The sequence below is a fragment of the Symphalangus syndactylus genome, chromosome 15, assembly GCF_028878055.3.
Source record: "Symphalangus syndactylus isolate Jambi chromosome 15, NHGRI_mSymSyn1-v2.1_pri, whole genome shotgun sequence".
Lineage (NCBI taxonomy): Eukaryota > Metazoa > Chordata > Mammalia > Primates > Hylobatidae > Symphalangus > Symphalangus syndactylus.
In genome coordinates this window covers 79,941,722-79,954,748 of record NC_072437.2, presented here as the reverse complement: position 1 = coordinate 79,954,748, position 13,027 = coordinate 79,941,722, and the positions used below count along the sequence as shown (strand labels likewise).

The 13,027-nt window shown below is 38.4% G+C and overlaps 1 protein-coding gene across 8 annotated transcripts in view; it reads right to left on the bottom strand.

The window, feature by feature from the left end:
- The window catches only part of TNFSF11 (TNF superfamily member 11), a 191,127-nt gene that overhangs the window by 20,280 nt on the left and 157,820 nt on the right, over positions 1-13,027 (bottom strand). For 6 of the 8 annotated variants that reach the window (XM_055244127.2, XM_055244123.2, XM_063619134.1 and 3 more), the window contains one exon: positions 6,757-6,924. In XM_055244127.2, the coding sequence (XP_055100102.1) occupies positions 6,757-6,924 (168 nt within the window). Of the gene's footprint in view, positions 1-6,756; positions 6,925-12,705; positions 13,023-13,027 lie in introns of those variants that run through there. The other 2 variants (XM_063619132.1, XM_063619133.1) reach the window with 2 other exon arrangements.

Below are 13,027 nucleotides of genomic sequence, written 5' to 3'. Positions count from 1 at the left end.
AATGCTCTTTTTAATCTACAAAACCTAGCAAAAGCTGTGCTGGTGACAACCAAGGTTTATTCAACAATCACAGATGCAATCTGTAAACAGACCTTTGAAACTTCCTCAAAAAGATGAATGCTATTGAATCTACTTTCAAATTTCTCTCATTCTCTCTTGCAATCTAAATAATCCCAAAGTATTTTAACCTTTTGAAAATACAATCTTGACCATTAAAATTTTTAATAGACTTATGTATTCTCAGAGTTAACTCTTGCTCATATATGGTGAGTCCTCCTTCCTACCTAAACGGGGTTTAGTGAATGTCAGAGACTGCTCATTGTCTCCTCATCTCCTTCCACTCCTTTTTGCCTATTAGTTATAGGCAACTCCCTTCCTCAAGCTTTGTGGAAAAATGGCTGCTCAGTTAGAGACTACCTTGTCCAGCCTCCCTTGCAGCAAGATGTGGTTTATGAGTAACTTCCAGCCGATATGATGCTATTGGAAGTGATGTCTCCACTCCCAGGTACTGTCTTCAGTTTTATTTTACCCTTCCCCTATCTAGAAATAACAGCAAATGGAGAAGCCAACTTAGAAACAGAGATGGAAGGTTCATGCTGAGGACAGAGGAGCATCCCTACTGGTCCTGGATGACTCATGTCTAGATTGTTATGTGAGAGGGAAAAAGTTTCCTAGTTAGTTCACTGAATGGATGGGTCTCTTTGTTACCCAGCTCAGACTATACCAAATAACAGCAAATACTTCATTGAGGATCAAAGTGCTACAAATCTTTGGATATATTAATCTTAATATCAGAGGATATTGTGAATTCTGAATTCTACATTATGAATTCTGAAGATGAGGCCAAATAGGTACCTGATCCCAAGGGAATAAAAAAGAATTTCAGGTAAGAATGAATTGTTTAATAATTATGGCTCCCTGGTCTTACTTCCTGTCCTCCAGTTAAGTCTTCAGAGACTCAAAAGCTTATACTCCAGGGAATGGTTTGTCGAGGATATGACAACAACATAACTTATGGGCAGTCATTACAATACCATTGGCTTTTCATATTCTGGAGGAGAGTTAGAGAGTTTTATAAAATTTAACTCATATATGGAGCTAGAATCATGTTTTTAGTTCACATTATAAGCCCACCTCTACATAGCAGTCAGGTTATGCAGGGCAAAGAAGCCCGATGAAAATGTGACCGATGTGAGAGGGCCAGCTGGGGGTAACTTCTAACAAAAATAAACCTGTGTTATTATTGTACTGAAGCATTACTGCCTCAGGCTATAATATTCCTAATTATCAATTGTAGGACTGGTAAGACAGCATTGTATAAATAAGAACAAGGCTTATAACATTCTGAATGGCTTTATGAGTTGGTTGATGTAAAATATTAGTTTACAGAGTTCAATAAGTCATTGATCATTTGTTCCTGCTTTTCTGCATTCATTCCTGAGAATAAATTAAGTGTGATATATTCAGATGTGCGCAAAATGGCTGCGGCCCTTGTCCCGATGGAGCTTGCAGCTTCACTCCATGACCTTTAAAAATGGCTGCCTGTGCAGCTCCATCAGGGAAAAAATTTTTCATGCTCTCAAATGTACATATTTATTTATTTAAATATTAAATAAAATCACTCCCGTATATTTGTACATTCCAAAATATTTACTAAAGCACAGCTTTTAAAAGCTAATATTAAAAAATACATATACAGAAAATCCCTATGCTGCTTTCCCACATCCCAGGGGATCATCTTGAATGCACTGAATATCCCATTTTGGAGAAGAAAGTGATTTGTGCAATTTGTTTATTGACTTTTCTCCTGCACATTATTCTTTCAAATACCTTTGCAAGAAAGTTTCAGGAAAGTATCTGCAAACAGGTACCCAATGTAAAACTAACAAGCCAGCACACTAAAGTCAACTGCAGTCACAGCTCAAGTGCTCAGAATGTATAGTAAGTGCATAAACATATGGCTTTCCACCCAGTCTGGCCAGGGAGTCTATGGGCTGAGTGTCCTGTCTGCCATTTTGGGAGTCCTCATTTGGATCTGAGCTCACTCCTTCCTCACCCACCAGCTGGCAGAAGCAGGGAGGCTGCCAAAACTGGAAACAGGAATCACTTTATAAATCAGACACCATATTTGTACTAGTGTTTTTTTTATTGTCATAGACTGTTATGATAGACTTTATAAATTGTGGTTGGTAGGGTTGGATCACTTAGAGGCTTTCAGAGTTCTGTGCTAAAGGGGGTGGGGGAAGCCAAGAAAACCCAGCCACAAACAAAAATGGGGAAAAAAACAGCATTACATGTCTGACCAAAGACATGTTGGGTAAACACCACTTTTCGCACACATATAATGTGATATTGTGCTTATGTCTGGTATCTGTTACCACTGGAGGGGTTGATCTCCCAATAATGATTGCAGCCACACATGTAATTTTGTTTTAAGGGTTCACTCAATATCTATATTAGAAATAAAACTAAGATACCTACTTACTTAAGAATGCCTAATGCATCCATCCTATTTTTAGCATTGGCAAGAGAAATGAAAAATCTGATTATTTTGGCAAGATGTGTAGAATGTCACATTAACTGATAATCCTCATCAAAGGATAACACATTTGGCAAATCATTATCTGAATAGAGTAAGAGAAGGGTAAATCCTTGGGTATAGGGAAAGACATGGCAAGGTGCCTAGCACATTATATGCACTTAATGAACACTGGTTGATTCTAATGATAAGGTATAAATAAAACTTGTCTCTTTCCTAAAGATCCTGTCTAAGGGGAAGAAATGGCATCTTCTACCTCCAAACACACATTGGTATAACAGCTTTAATTTACAATTCTTTAGAAAGGATTACTTGTGTCTGATATTATTATCTACGCAAAAAGGCTAAGATCCTGTAACAAAACAAAAGCGAATGTGAAATTGATGAAATAAAGTTCTACTCATCCTGTGAGTCACAACAACCTATCAGTATAATTGACTATGTGCCCTTAATAAGCACAGTTGATTATTCTTGCCTGACCACCAACTTCCTCCTTATGGTTTGCCAAGTAGTCAGTCTCTCATTATTAGTGTTATTCATTTGGAATGAGGCATCATGTCTCCAAAAGGATCCTAAATAGTGAAAATTCTGCTGTTATTGCTCACTAACACCTTTACATACAAATTGCTTTTCCATACTACCTAAGGAGTCACTTAGAAACCTCAAAGGAAGTGGGATAATGTTCTGATGAGGCAGGAGGTGGTAGAAAAGTTCACTGAAGCCACACTAAGTGTTAAGGGACACGTTGCCAGTGAGCAACAATTGGCTACCAAGTACTCTCTCAATCTGGGATTTATTTTTACTTAGGACAAGAGAAATTACTATAACTTTTAAAAAAGTTTTTTTAAACATTTTTTTAACGATATGTTTTTTAAGAATTCACAGTATGTTCACTTATTTAAAGTAATGTATTATATTAAATACATACATAAAATAATGTATGTTCACTTATTTAAAGTAATGTATTATATTAAATTATATACACACATACATTCACACACAGAGAGACACACAGTAAGCCGCTTGTTCTCTTCCATGGATTTGTCTGCTGTCCTTGGCCCAAGTTATACTGCAAAAATTATGATGACTTTGCATAGGTATGTCTTTACATTATCCAATCATATTTTAAATGCCTCTGTAGAGGTTTCTAGTTTTATTCCTATAAGCCTTGTACATTTCTTGTTACGTTTATTTTTAGAGCATTTAAAAATTATGAATGAAATCTTTCACTCATGTTTTCTAGTTATTTGAAATAAGGACAGCTAGTGATTATTACTTATTAATTTTTACAAACTGATTTATTTTATCCTGCTTGTAGCATTTCAGCTTCTTTTGAATTTTCCTAAGTGTATAATCATATCACATGCAAATTTTGCTGTCTTTTCTCTATATATATTTTCTTATTTCATTCTCTTGTGTAATTACATTAGCTGGCACCTTCAGAACAACGTTAAATAACGTAGGGACAGTGGGCATCTTGGTCATGTTCCTGACTTTAAGAAACATGCTCTTATGTTTAATCATTAGGTAACTTTTAGTTAAAACTAAATGTAAAAAGTTATTTTAAAATTTTACATTTATGTAAAAACGTAAAAAGTTATTACATTTGTAATAACATCAAGAATCCATCCAGTTCTGGATTTTTTTTTTTTTTTTTTGAGACAGAGTCTCGCTGTCGCCCAGGCTGGAGTGCAGTGGCGCGATCTCGGCTCACTGCAGGCTCTGCCCCCTGGGGTTCACGCCATTCTCCTGCCTCAGCCTCCCGAGTAGCTGGGACTACAGGCGCCCACCACCTCGCCAGGCTAATTTTTTTTTTTTGTATTTTTAGTAGAGACGGGGTTTCACCGTGTTAGCCAGGATGGTCTCGATCTCCTGACCTCGTGATCCACCTGCCTCAGCCTCCCAAAGTGCTGGACCACAGGCGTGAGCCACCGCGCCCAGCCTCTAATGGATTTTAAACGTCAGAAATAGTGCAAAATTTTGTCAATCACTTTTCAGGAGCTATAAGATGATAATATATTTTTTTCCTTTAACCCGTTGGTATTGAACCACTCTTGCAGTCTCATAAATAATGTTAATAATCTTTTTCCTTCCTTCCTTCTTTCCTTCCTTTTTTTTTTTGCAGGGTCTTGCTATGTCACCCAGGCTGCCAGGCTGGAGTGCATTGGTGCAATCGCAGCTCACTGCAGCATCCACCTCCCAGGCCCAAACAGTCCTCCCACCTCAGTCTCCTGAGCAGTTGCAACTACAGGCACAGGTTGCCATGCCCAGCTAATTTTTTTTTACTTTTTGTAGAGATGGAGGTCTCACTATGTTGACCAGCATGTTCTCAAACTCCTGGACTCACGTGATCCTCCCATCTCGGCCTCCCAAAGTGCTGGGATTACAAATGTGAGCCACCGTGCCTGCCCTTGTTCGTAATATTATTTATTTTCAGAATTAACTTGGCTGATTTTCCATACTTATTCTTCCATAAGAAACTCAAAGGGTAAATTTTAAGAACCAGCACACCAATGAAATAAAAAGTTTATCTCATCATTTTGAGGAGTTACAACATGAGTCAATCTAAAAAGAACATTAGGGCACAATCTTTTGCCCAACCAGAATTACCTTAATATGAAATGCCATTTTGAACTAGCAGATTGCCCCTAGTGTATGTGAATAGGTTGTTTATAGATAGATTACTCAATATTTAAGAGATAAGCTTCACAAATGGGATAATAAGCAAACAAATGAAAATGAAATATAAAACAGAACAATAAAAATGAACAGATTAACAGAATTGCTGTTGCTATAGCTCAAAAATTACACTGTAAGATTAAAGATCACTGAATTTAAACATATACATCTATTCTGCATGAAGCCAAACACCTACACACTAATTATAATGAAAAAGTAATTTTCATAAGCAATGTGTTTTCTTATAGACACATTAAACTAATAGGCACTTCAAGCATTCTATAATGCACAATTTTTAACGTTTTGATATCTCTGGAATTAAGATGCAACTTGAACCTATGATGACGATGTTAATTTTTTTAATCAACAGTTTCTTCTTTCTTAGTGATGCATGAAATAACAAAGTAGGCTGAAAACTGATATCTTAGATTCTATAAAATACAGCAAATCTCAACTATCAGGGTGTTACAGACGTTTACCTTCATTAGCTGGCTTTATAAAACAGCTACATCTTCCTTCCTCTACCTCTGATGGTATTACAGATGTTTACCTTTGTTAGCTGGCTTCACAAAACAGCTACATCTTCCTTCCTCTACCTCTGACACATGTCCTCTTTTTAAATAATTATATAACTATATGTGGATTTTTAAAAAATAAACTACATTAGAATTAAATTTAGAGGTAAGGGCTTTGAGAACTTCAAGAGTTACTCTGGAATGACCAGAGACCCAGGGAGTTGCAAGACAGAGGCTGGGATGTATAAGTGGATGCATGCATGCAGTTATGTAACGCACACACAGGTTTTGCACTGGGGTCACTGTTTGTGTTCTACCTGGGTTTTGGTGGAGTCAGTGAGTAAAATAATTCTTGGGCTGCAGAATTCTCAGGTGGCTTTGCCCAGGAAAGTAAAACTGGCAGTTATTACAGTGTTTCCCAACTGGGGCTGTCGGTGTAAGAGAAGTCATTGGTCTCTAATTCTTCTCGTCACTCAGCTCTCCCAGAAAATGAGAACACGGACACAGAATCTCCGTCTCACATTGTTTCCTGCTCTGCCTACTTCACCACAGATGACAGCAAAGGACCAAGAGTTACAACTGCTTCTCATCAGAGCCCTGGATCAACAGATGTGGAATAGGGGGCCCTGCCATTACGAAGCCAAACAGAAAGGAAACAGCTACCAGAAAGTCCTGTGAACCGAGCAGATGGTTTCTAGGTCAGGGAATTCAAACTAGCATACTGACTCATAGACAGGCCACAGCCACCTTAGTCTTTCTTAGAAGTGTGAATTTAAATCCCTCCTCTTTAAAAGAAAAAGGAAAATAAAGAAAAAAATATTTGCATGAACGTCCCTGGTTGCCATAATCAATCACTACCAACTTCAAAGGAATTCTGCTAATCTCTTTAAAGCATTCCCTGTAGCTCTTTTACAAATTATTAGAATAAAAAGAACAGAGGCAACAGCACTTAGCCAGTTTTAATTTTCAGTATTGGTAGAGTCAGCAAGGGCCCTTGACTTATCAGCCTCAATGTGGACTTACCTTTTGCACAGCTCCTTGAAAGGCCTGTTTAATTCTCCTACATGAATCAGGTATTAATTTTGCATCTTGACTCTCCAGAGTTGTGTCTTGAAAATCTGCATTTTCATGGAGTCTCAAAATTCTATAAATGCAGTGAGTGCCATCTTCTGATATTCTATTAGGATCCATCTGAGGAGGAGAAACAGTAAGGACATTAGAGTGCTTATCACTAATCATCCTGCTATTTAATATAGTGTGACTTAAGAACAAAAAATTCATACTTGCAAGAGTCTTTATGTCCCCAACAATTAATAGTTAATACAATGAACCTCAAGATGGTGAAAACGTTGACTTCTAATTCATTTGAATGAGTATCTGACTATCATCCACAGGACAAGGCACAGTTAGTCCTGCGATGGGCTTTTAACAATGACGGAAGCGTATGTGCATGATTCATAGGGGAAATTGTCAAAATTGTCTAACAACATGAAAGTGTTCATAGAGGGGAGGGGCACCAAAGAAATCACATGTGGTCACTGAAGACAGAGGAAGCTTTTTGTCTTTAAATCAACTATATGCAACATGCTAGATGGGATTATGAGGCCCACTTTGAAATTCAAAGCATGAAACCTACATAAAACAGGCGAAATCAACATCATCTTTAACCACCATGTTTGCCTGGCCTTTTTTCCTTAATCAGCCAAAGAAGGGAGAGAAAAATCCACTTTTTACATCCAAACAAAACTTGAAGTCAGACGTGTCATGTATCTTTTTTGTTGACCCTCTCATCAGTGTTTCTCAAGCTGGAATGGTATACCTGTCAGCGGGTGTTTGGGAATGGGTGTAGGTGATATTTGGTGTCATCACATTAGGGTGGAGAGGCTGCATGAACAGATATTACAGACATGTGCTGGAGGGATGCTAAGATTCCTGTAATGTAAGGAATTGTCCCACCCAAAATATACCCACTGAGTAATTAGCTGATTGCCTGTTAAGAATAGGTGTCCAGCATTAGAGTATCTTTAATCACTACTCTTTAAAATTGTCTGCCTGTTCCTTCCAAGCCTTTGTGGTGGTTTCAACTGCGAAGTAAAGGGTAGCAATAATTAGCTATCACCTGTTTTAATAATGAGAATTTAACTTGTCCTCTTTGTTAAATATTCAAGGTACTTCATCTGCATTTTCTTATTAGCAGGTACAAACTAGGCGAAAAAGAAAAGCTATGTAAGTTTACGAAGTTCAGTCAAATTAATGACAAGTCTCTCTTTCTCTCTTTTAAAAATTAATCAGAATGATGTGTTAGTTTATTAACCAACCATTAGAAATAAACTAAAAAGAGCCTATCCATATCTGAGATTCTCAAAATGAAATGACAGCCTTTTAACAAATGTACACTCACTAATACAAATTTTATTATTCCAGTCTTGCACATATAGGGACTATCTATAATCATCATGGAAGAGATACCACCGTGAAGCAAAACTGTGTACAATCTGTATTTTTCCTATATTCTTTAGAATAATTAATACAAGTCATAATATGTGAATTTTTATACAAGGAAAGTTTTCAATCAGACACTTTGCAAAAAAAAAAAAAAAAAAGGCTTACTTAGGCCAGTGTGTATCCCACAAGACCAGAAAAGTCTAGGCAACTGATAGGAAGGGATAGGAAGGGTCACTGGGTTTAGACCTCAGCAAAGAAGAATCATGCAAAGGCCTGAAATGACGCATCATTAGAAAACTGTTGAGCCAAAGGAATAATGTGGCCTTAGGGGGGAAATGCCTGGGGACCCTAGGTTAAGCTGGAGTCCTGCTGACAAGCTAAGAGCTGTCTAAGAGAAGCAGCAGTCCCCTTTATTATTTTTCTTTCTCCTTTTCTTTCCTTTTTTTTTTTTTTTTTTTGAAGACATGGTCTTGCTCTGTCACCCCTACTCAGGCTAGAGAGCAGTGGCATAATCATAGCTCACTTCAGCCTCAAAATCCCTGGGCTCAAGCAATCCTTCTTCCTCAGCCTTCCATGTAGCTGGGACTACAGGTGCAGGCCACCATGCTTGGCTAATTGGCTAATTTCTTTCTTTCTTTTTTTCTCTTGGTAGAGATGGGGTCTCGCTGTGTTGCCCAGGCTTGTCTTGAACCCTTGGGCTTAAGCGGTCCTCCCTCCTTGGCTCCCAAAGTGCTGGGATTACAGGCATGAGCCACTGCACCTGAACCCTATATTCTTGATACTCAGGGTAGTCCAATGAGTAGCATCGTGGGCTCACTGAGGGATTGCTAGAAATGTAGAATTTCAGGCTTCACCCTGGCATACTGCCTAAGAATATGCATTTTAACTAGATCCCGGGTGATTCTTACACACATTAAAATTTGAGAAGTCATGCTTTAAAATATTGATTTTCTACTATTAAAACGATTCCAAAGTTCCCTGACACCAATTTTAAAATTGTTTCACAAGTAACATCAATTAGTACAAAGATACTGCAACAGTTAATAATGGTTACTGATTTGAAGCAAATAAGTACAATGCAAAGATTTTGTCCCCTTTCTCTTAAAAAAATGCCCACACCCAGATCCTATCTCATTCCTACCCCACCCCTCACTGGCCAATTTCATCAACATCCCTAAGGGAAGGGTCCAATCATTGAACCTCTTCCCGAATACTTTGAATGTGCAGTTGAGAACCACTGTTTTGGAAGGCAGCATTAGAGCTAAAATACGTATAAAACCCCATCCACTGTTTTTTCCCAAAAGAAATCAAGAATGCATGGCATAATTGCCTTTTATATACTCATTTATTTTGTTTACTCAAGGATCACACATTGGAAATTTATTTTTAACCTACAACCACATGTCTTTCTCATTCCAATGCCCTTGCAGCTCTCCTTTCCTGAAAATGGAGACTAGGAGAAAAGGGAGGAGGAGAGGTTCAGGGTGCAAGGCCAGCCACACACACAGGTAAATGAGGGTCTCTAAGCTGAAGGAACTGCAGAGCAGGAAGGGAGCCAGACTGATGCTGGACCCTCAGCAAATGCCCACGAACTGACTGAATGAATGTATCAGCTACCCAACAACCTACCCACTAGCACACATTAGTCTGGTTGGAGGATTGCATGATTGAAAAATGATACTATTTTAGCCACTAATCTGATAATTTGCACATTACAATCAGAAATGGACATATCTGTAGTGTTGCAAATCATTAGAAAAGGCTTTTCAGTAAATTAGACATGCCAGGCACTGGGCTAGATGCTATGAATAAGGTGGTGTGCAAAGCAAGCAGTCCCTGTCTTCATGGAACTTACACTTCATTGAGGAACACAGAAATTCAACCAAAAGTCACAGTAAACTGAGTAACAGATGAATTCGTTGTACTTAGACATGTCTGAAAACATTATGTAAATCTCGAATATCTGACTTAAAATGGACTGTTAAAATGCATTTGTCAGATAATGTGGTGCCTATGAAATACACTATCTCATTTTTATTAACTTCCTTGAAACTTAATCATTTGTAGGGTTAAATGAGGCAGGATGCTTGACGTTTGTGTTTCATTATCTGTGTTTTCAAACAGGCAGTGCACACCTCTACATCAGATTTTCAGTAGTGACTGCTGTCCTGGGTAACAAACAACCAGGGAGGTTGGTTTGTGCATATTGGGGGATCGAGGGAAGAAGTTAAAAGGGCAAAACATCTTGAGTTTTCTGAAAAGCTTATCTTTATAGCTAAACCCTAAGCTTTGAATATGGTTATACGGATGTTAAAGACACACACACACACACACACACACAGAGCAACTTTTTGAAAGGGTTATTTTTTTTTCTTTGTAAACCAAAGTATGAATACTATGTGGTAAATATATAGCAGAAGCCACACACTATTTTCTCTTTGGCAGGGTGGTGGGGGAAAAGCCAAGCTACACTGGATCTAGTAGATATGTATTTTTTACATCTAGGCACATGCAATCTGCAAACATTTAGGAGGCTGATTCAATTTTATCTATTCAAACATTTAAGAAAACAAAATTTTTTAATAGTCACCATAATTTTTACACTATTCTGGGCATTCTTCTAAATGCATTTAAAAACTCAAACTGCTTTTCCTTGAGGACTTGCATACCTTCTTTTCTCCACCTTTAAACAAAAACAATGAAACTAATTCGTCATTTTTAACTGTAAACTACAAACATGTTACTAGATACTTTGTTCTCATTCAAATGCATTTAGAAACCTCAAATAGTTGATTCACAATCTTAGTGGGAATCAAAAAACTACTATGATTTATTTGGTACCAAGTTCCAATCCAAAAGAGCTGATAAAAGTGAAAATGTTAAATCGGCGGCAGGTCAAATGGAGACTATTCTGTTAGCTAAGACTTTGAAAGAAGGTCTCTAACACACATAAAAGGGGAAAGAATTACAGAGTGAACCCCCTGGCACGCATCAGCCCTTCAGCTATTACCAATGTATGGCAAATCTTTTTTCATCTGTAAGCAACCAGAAATTATTTTGAAACAAATTCGACACCAAAGCAGTTTTATTTGTAAATATTTCAGAATGCATCTCAAAATGATTAGGACTCCTTTGGGTAACAATTGTAGACACAATATCCAGTAAAATGTATCCCGATCCAGTGGTATATTCATATGAACACATTGTTCCTAATATTTTTTCTTTACTGAAGGAGATAGCCTTTTTAAAATGCAGTACAAAATTGGGTTCACAGTAATAGCTAAATTATTTTGCACAAGTCAAAGGAACCAAATTTTCATGGTATTTAAGAAAACCGTACCCAGAAGTCTAATGACATTAACTTCTCCAAAGGAATATTTTCTGGCTAGACTTACTAACTCACATGTTTACTTTGAAAAGGGGTTCTGAGTGTTTCACTATTATCCATACTACTAAAGAATGATGGGAGATCAGCGAAAGCCCTGACTCCTCGCCCACGGGGACCACCGAGAATTCCTAGGGAAAAGGTGAACAACTCTAACAAGAGCCCAGCAGGTCACTCTTTCCTACACAGCCATGCCACCTATTTCCACAGCTCCTGCCAAGCCAAGCTGTTCATGGTTCCTAGAACTCCTTCATTGCCTACTGCTCTTTCAACATTGGACACTCTCTTCACTATTATGGCAATGAAAATGCCATATCCCGAAGGTGTCAGAAAAGATAAACAGTGGAGAACTACTGCATCTTTGATCCCTTTTCTGATTGTTGCTCTTTTGTTTGACTAAGAATTTTAATGGTTTTATTAGGCCACTCTGTTATCTGGCTCCATGCCCATAGTAAGTGGACACTGTGTGTTGAATAAATGATTCTTAACTCATTCCATCGCAGGTGATGGTGCCATGCACAACGCTGGCACTCCATGCACAAGCACTAAATGGGGGTTATTAACAAAATGCTGGATGAGAAAATGGGTAAGCCATTCTTATTGCAACACACTCCAATGAAAGAAAGACGTTTAGTCACTTTCATATAGATTTGTTATCTGTGTTGCAAGCAAACCACTCAAAAGTTGTCTTTTTAGAAAAAACAAAACTCTCAATGGGTAGATTATATTTAATGCAGATTTTCTGAAGTGTGGCTCATTGCATTTCTACTTTAAGTAGGTAATCACACTAGTTCTAGAAAATGCAAACTAGCGGATATTGAATACTTAACAAAAAGCCTATGATCAAAAGTAATGGAGTTCGAGACATTGGCACATGTCAAAAAACCATACAATCCAAGCAATGCCATGTTTTGATGCATCCCGTTTGGTTTAGTAATCACCTTTGAATCTGAAAACGAATGTAGTCCAAACCCAACTTTCTTTTCCCATAAAAAAAAATGCACAGTCAGCCCCCCACTTCCTCTGAGAAAGAGTTCACAGCACCAGACAAGAATATTTGAATGAATCCAACCAACTGCACTGCAATTTCCAAGAAAACACAAGAGCATAAACCACCAGAAAGCATAATATTACAAATTTACCCCTTCCTTCCTACTATCTCTCTGCAGTTCCTAGCCGTCGTGCAAAGAACCTCTTCATCTTTTCGAAGGTTGGTTATTTGCTAGACTGTAGTAACACTGTGCCATCACACACACCTCGCTTCCTTCCTCCGCCCACATCCCTAGCAGGCACGTGGGGCTGTCCCTCTTCCTTCACCCCCACAGGACAGCGCCACAGCCGCAGAGCCCCCATCCCTAGCCCGCGCCTCTCTGGTCGCGCCGTGTCATTCTGCCCACCCACTGGGCGACCTGGGCACGAGCACCGCGACCTCCCGCTCCGCGCAGCCCTCAAGCACTGTGGCCC